Raw genomic sequence first — 6840 nt, 5'->3', positions numbered from 1 at the left:
ATTTCTTAAGACAGAATTTCATGAATGTTTTATGGTTTTGAATCTCTTTTGTTATTTTGGATTGTACTTTAGTTGCGTTTATGGTTTTGAGTTCGTTGTTGGATATTGTCTTTATTCTGTGATTATGCATTTATTTGGTTGCTTTTTTGGTTAAATTTTGTGATAAATTTATAGTGTGAGTTTGGTTTGTACATGTATGAGTTTGGTATAAATTTAGGTATAAATTGGGTTTTATAATTATTGAAAAATTATACTAAATGCTTGTATATGATCGATTGGATTTCTTTCAAAGTTGCAGGTTGGTATACATACCAATGTGTTTACCCCGTTTTGTGTTTTTTTCTTTCATATGTAAACCAATTTTTTTTTTAACAGCGTGTTTTTTTTTTTATGATTTCAGTGTTAACCAAGATTGTAGTCATAAGCCATTTATTGAAATATCAAAATATTTTACCAAAATTTTAACCATTTAATGATCTTAAAAAAAAACAGTCAAAGAAATACCAAAGTATTTACCAATATTTTACCCATTTAATAAACTTAAAAAAAAACAGTCAAAAGATTACATACCCTTAAACCAATTTTTAAAATTTAGGATTTTATCAGGTTACTTAAATAAATGTAGGAACTATTTTTCATATTATTATTTATACCAATTCACATGCTTAAAATACACTAAAATATGTACAATATTTTTATTTATGAGGTTCTAATTATATACCATAGATCGTCAAACTTGTAGTTTTTTACACCACCAATTACACCAAATAATTTATTGCTGCAGTCATTTTAATATACGTATGTTCATATTTAAGATTTATTACTGCAGTCATTTTAATATACGTATGTTCATATGTAAGATAATATACCATCATCATTATGACATTTGGTTGTTATATATACCATCATTTATACCAAGTTTTGTACCAGTTGTAACCAAAGTAAACCAATTTTACAGTAATTGAGTGTTAATTATTGTAGCGTCCAAACTAATATACTAACATCTAATACTTTTCAATTTATTGTTTTAGGTTGGTGTATACTCCAAACATTTGTTTTACTATATACATCATTATTATGATCCTTTATTTTTACCATAAATTTGTGCCTATTTACCATAATTTCACCAAGAATTTGGCTTATTTACCATATCAAATCAACAGCAGAATATCATCCAATAAGTTCATTTTTTATCAATATTTCTGGATATGTGACAACACGTAATCCAAAAGTGTTCATGATATCTATTATATACAACCATTTTTAACAACTATGAATTCAAAAATATGAATAAGATAACTCAGAGAAAGGGAGTTTTATTTTGGTAGGAAACCTCTATTTATGGGAGATAATATATAGCATATTTGAATAAATTAGAGAAGATAAATTATTGGAGAAATTTATGGAAATCGGGATAAGCATGGCTGATTTGGAATTTTTTTATTTTTTTAAAATTTAAATTCTACTTTTGAAAAAAAAAGTATTGCTATATAATTGGAAAAAAAAATATTGCTATGTTGGTGTAAATACAGTTGTTAAGTTGTATAGTTAAAAAATCGGTCCGCCTAAATAGCAAATTCGAATCTTTTAGACGTTATTTTGATACATTTTTTGGTTCTCCATTTTGAATACATTAAAAAAAAAAACTCATAAAGAAAATGTTATAATATTTTTTATTTTTTAAAAGAGTAAAATAATATATGTGAATTATGTTTTGCTTTTATATTTTTTTTAATTGTTTCACATTTAAATAGGTGACTCCGCTTGGAGCGTGGTGAACTGGTGATGTATGGCAGTAGCAAATGCATGTACCTTGTGACTAGTTAGGCAGCTGATCAGTTGTTTTGTTTAATTTATTGAAATGTGATGGGTGATTTTGGCTTCAAATTATATTGACACGTTTGCTAACTGGCCGGAATATCATCTAAATTTTGTGCGTGAAATGAAAAAAAAAAATTGAGTGAATATTCTATTATAAACTAAAGAAAAGTCTTTTTCATTCAACAATTTCTATTAACTTTGTTATTTGTTATATGCAGAACATGTTAAAATATGAAACCTTGCATACAAAAGCATAAAAGAGATGTTTAAAAACTCCCAAAACGGAACTATGGTTATATTTGGAAAGAAATAAATATATATTACTCTCTCTGTTTCATTTTATGTGAGGTAGTTTGACTAGGTACGGAGTTTAAGAAAAAAAAAAAAACTTTAAAACTTGTGGTCCAAAATAAATGATAGAAATTTGTGTCGCTGTAAATCATTTCATTAAGGGTAAAATAGACGTTTTATAGTTAAATTGTTACTTAATATAGAAATATGTTATTCTTTTTTAGACTGACTAAAAATGAAAGTAAGTCACATAATTGGGACAGAGGGAGTAATATTTTAATTTAATCTCAGCTGGTATCTATGTCATCCAACGCTAGAATTTAGATGTATATAAATAAACAGTTAATTTTGTATAGAGTTGAATAAGTTGACACATTACGTCCTACGTGATATTCTTCAATGTCTTATGCCACATAAAATGTGTATGTCTCCTTTTACTCATTTTTATAGGGGAATAGGGTCAAAAATGCCCTTAAACTATGTGAAAGGAACAAAAATACCCTCCGTTTATAGTTTGGCTCAAAAATGCCTTTACCGTCAATACTTTGGTTCAAAAATGCCCCCGTTTGTAGTTTGGTCCAAAAATGCCCTTATAGTTACAAAATGGGTCAAAAATGCCCTCCGAATAAATTTTTTTTTTCTTTTTAAACACATCTTCTTCCTAATTAAAATATTATTAAAGAACACTATTCTTGTTTTCTTTCTTCTAAAATCACTTTAACAAATAAAAATGTAGGAATTTTTTTTTCTTCTTCTTAATCTCATTTTATCAATTAAAATGGAATAATTTCATGTACTCTTTCGATAGATAATATATGTCATATGTATAAGATCATATTATATCCATCATTAATTTATATTTATATAACGATAAAAAAATAATGATAATAAAATAAGAAATATTATCATTTTTTTTAACTGAAGTAAGATAAACATTTGTTAATTTAAAAAAATATTATTAGAAAAAGAATATGTTAAAAAAGAAAATAATAATATATTTATTTGGAAAATGAGCATTTTTGACCCATTAAATAACAATAAAAGCATTTTTAGACCAAAGTGTTGACGTCAAGGGCATTTTTGGACCAAACTACAAATGGAAGGCATTTTTGTTTCTTTCGCATAGTTTAAGGGGATTTCTTATCTAAAGTATTGACGGAAAGGACATTTTTGAGCCAAAATATAAACGGAGGGCATATTTATTCCTCTCACATAGTTTAAGAACAGTTTTTACCCTTTTCCCTTTTTATAGTTTACCCACCAACTTGAAACAAACGTCATTTTCAGAAATTGCTGAAGATGATTTTAATTTAGTAAAGCTTAACCACACAAACTAAAGGAGAATTATTTCAAACTAAACAAGAAGTTTCCTTTTACCCTTTATAAAAAGATTTATAATCATATAAATATTTAAGATTTGTTTTATACCATAAATTTTAAAAGTTTTCATTTTTTATAGACTTTGTGTCAAGTCAAATAGAGTCACATAAATTGAGATGGAGAAAATATGAATTTATTAAAAACATATTATCACTGGAAATTCTATTGTTGCTATAAAATATAAATAATCAATTTTGTTTAAAGAAAAATTAACACATAATTCACTACATTTTTTTTTTGTCCTTTACTTTTTATACTACAAAAAGTTTACTTTCAAAAACATCAGATGAGGTCATTGAAAATAGATACCAAAATCACAAGGAGAAAAGGGTCTAAAACATAGTGAACTAAATATTCCATTAGATTTGTTGAAAAATAATATTAATATCTTGAAAATATAATTATCTTTTTCGTTAACTTGCTACATTTAATTTGCCTTGATGACATTTATTATGACAATTTTTGTATGGTTGTCAGGCGTTCTCTTTTCGAATAATTGAACGTCTCATATTATTTGCTAATGAAAAATATCACGAGTAGGACCCAAAAAGATAGTAGTACCAGATAACAAACAAAAAAATACAGTCTAAAAATAAGTATAGAATAGCTTGAACTTTTGAGCCGTTGTATAAAACACCCAGAAAGGGAGACAGGGGAGTCACTGGTCCACTTATTACATGTAGTAAAATTATTAGTTATGTACTAGCAATACTGGAAGTATTATTTCATGGCATATATTGGTGACTAAGATAAGTGATAAGCATAATAAATAATTTATAAGTAGGTGGATTCGAGTCATCAAGGAGCTCCCGGGGAGGAATGAAAAAACTCTTAATAATAACTAGAACATGTAGTGGCCACTGCTAGCATAGGTGATATCCTACGAATAGTGATGCCACTGCCTTCCGTCATAACCAAATCCTCCGGTTTTAACCCTTCTGGTAATGCTAAATTGAACTTGTGCACAATCCTTGCTAATGCTAGCTCAATTACCACAATAGCAAAACCAGTTCCTGGGCAGCCCCTTCTGCCTGCTCCAAACGGAATCAACTCAAAGTTTAATCCTTTCACATCAATATTACTATTTAAAAACCTCTCTGGTCGGTACTCCTCTGGATTTTCCCATGATAAAGGATCTCTTCCGATTGACCAAGCATTGATAATGACTCCAGTTTTAGCAGGAATTTGATAGCCAAGTAATTTTATGTCTTCTATTGATTCTCGAGGAACTAGTAGTGGAATTGGTGGATGAAGCCTGAGACTCTCTTTGATCACTGCTTTCAGATACTGCATATTTCCTAAGTCATCCTCTGTTACCTCTGCTTTCCCTTGGGCTAATCCTCTCACTTCATTCTGTAATTTTTCCATGACTCATGGATACCTCAAAAGCTCTGTCATTACCCACTCTAAAGCTGTATACGTTGTATCTGTACCACCAGAAAATATATCCTACGCATAATATTAAAAAATATAAGATTGTTATCCTGGAGAATGTGTAAATGATTATGTGGAAGAATAACAATATTCTAAGTAACCAAATATTTAATTATGAAACAATATGTTAGTAAGTAGCAAGCAGGAATTATGTTCAAAATTACAGTACTAATAAAACACGCCAAGGAGGGGATAAATAGTGTGACAGATGCTAAATCTTACCAAGATGATAGCTTTCAATGAATCCCTTTGAAGAGGAAAGCCAGTTTCCTTTCCATTCTGAACTTCCAGCAAAACATCCACGAAATCTTTAGCTTCACCCGTACTGTATTCTCCTTTATTGTTCTTAATAATGTGTTCTTCGATCACACACTCTAAAAATGTATCCAAACTTTTAGCTACTTTCTCCACTTTGGTGTCTAGACCAGTTAATTTATTGACCCATTCAAGCCGCGGAATATAATCCCCAATATTAAAAGTGCCAAAAAGTTCAGCTAATTCATCTAGAGTGACCTTAGCATTCATTCCACTTTCTCCTTCATCATATTTCCTCCCCAAGGCCACTCTGCTAATTATGTTACAAGTCAGAAAACAAAAATGATCTCTTAAATCTATCATTGAACTCGAAGAACCACACTCTTGTCTGATTTTGTCAATCATATTCGATGTTTCTTCTTGTCTTATATCACGATAAGATTGGACTCTTCTGTTGCTGAGAAGGTGAAGCACAACAATGCTTTTAATTTGTCTCCAGTATTCACCATAGGGACTAAAGCCCACGTCCCTAGAGCCATAAAAGAGTCTATCAGCCAAACTAGATTTGGGTCTGCTTGAGCATACGAGATCATGAGTTTTCATGATCTCACGAGCAGCTTCGACAGAGGAAGCAACGAGCACAGGCTTACTGCCTAAGTGAAGTAGCATGAGAGGACCATATTTTTTGGATAGTTTATGGAGGGAACGGTGAGGAAGTGATCCAAGTTGATGGAGATTTCCTATGATTGGAAGCTTTGTTGGAGATGGTGGTAACTTTTTTTGATTACTTGAAGTAGTAAAGAAGCATTGATGAATGAAGAAAAACAGAGGAATTACAAGAGAATACCAAGGAAGATCCATTTTCCTTTTTTGGTGATGAGAAAATTGATCAAAATTCGGAAACAAGTACGCCCTACTTATTGATGAGTATGCGTCCAAAGAATCTTCAATCACCACACAAACTAAAATGGAAACAACAAGCACGGATTAATATCTAGAAATTATCTAATAAAATCATTGAATTTTATTTATATCTAAAATTACTCAATTTAAAGGTTTTATCTTCAAAAGTTACTCAACTCATTTATCATTAAAATATATTTAATATAAAAAAATAAAATATTTTTTTATGTCATGTAATTATGAACCCTATAAATAAAAAAATAAAATTATAGAATTTATTTATTAGTATACCCTACTAACCCACAAATTGGGTCAAGTGAAATAATAAATAGATTTTATAATTTTATTTATTTATAAGGTTCATGATTTTGTTTTTGGACGAATTTATAACATTAGACAGGTCTAATGGTCTTTTATTAATAATAAAATAAAATCATCAATGTGAATAAGTACAAGCAAGGGGGGCTAGACCTTACCTTACAAATCATAATGAGGTAACAAACATTTATTAATTAACAAGAGTGAAGAAAATAAGAGGAAGAGAAAACTAGGTATTATATGATCATCATAGAGTTTATAATACAGTTTATGATGATATTACAAATGAGGATGCTTAAATAAGTAATAATATAAACATCAAGAAGAAGATTGAGTTATCAAACTCAAACTTCCTTTTATATATGTATGAACTAAAAAGATAGTTTGCCCGTCTAAAATAACCTGAAGTATTTTTTGCTCGTCTTTTTCTTCAAATCT

At 29.1% G+C, this 6840-nt stretch overlaps 2 protein-coding genes across 2 annotated transcripts; both read right to left on the bottom strand.

Moving 5' to 3' along the window:
• Positions 1-4096: 4096 nt before the first annotated feature.
• LOC102590286 (cytochrome P450 71A3-like) lies at positions 4097-6144 on the bottom strand. The gene is made up of 2 exons (XM_015307397.1): positions 5149-6144; positions 4097-4941 (listed from the first exon to the last, which is right to left on the bottom strand). The coding sequence occupies exons 1-2, from the start codon at positions 6040-6042 to the stop codon at positions 4864-4866; spliced, it is 972 nt and encodes a 323-aa protein (XP_015162883.1). The 5' UTR covers positions 6043-6144; the 3' UTR covers positions 4097-4863.
• Positions 4324-4860, bottom strand: LOC107057744 (cytochrome P450 71A2-like). Its single transcript, XM_015307364.1, has one exon. It carries the CDS (start codon positions 4858-4860, stop codon positions 4324-4326), a length of 537 nt encoding a protein of 178 aa, XP_015162850.1.
• Positions 6145-6840: the final 696 nt, after the last annotated feature.

The sequence above is a fragment of the Solanum tuberosum genome, unplaced genomic scaffold, assembly GCF_000226075.1.
Source record: "Solanum tuberosum cultivar DM 1-3 516 R44 unplaced genomic scaffold, SolTub_3.0 scf00055, whole genome shotgun sequence".
In the NCBI taxonomy this organism is placed as follows: Eukaryota; Viridiplantae; Streptophyta; class Magnoliopsida; order Solanales; family Solanaceae; genus Solanum; species Solanum tuberosum.
The sequence above is the reverse complement of the archived record's forward strand: the minus strand, read 5'-3'. Positions and strand labels throughout refer to the sequence as shown.

Coding starts and splice junctions, on each gene's coding strand:
- LOC107057744 (XM_015307364.1), bottom strand. CDS start 4,860: ATGGAAAAATTACAGAATGAAGTGAGAGGATTAGCCCAAGGGAAAGCA.
- LOC102590286 (XM_015307397.1), bottom strand. CDS start 6,042: ATGGATCTTCCTTGGTATTCTCTTGTAATTCCTCTGTTTTTCTTCATT. Junction 4,942..5,148: donor CATTGAAAGCTATCATCTTG/GTAAGATTTAGC, acceptor TATTATGCGTAG/GATATATTTTCTGGTGGTAC.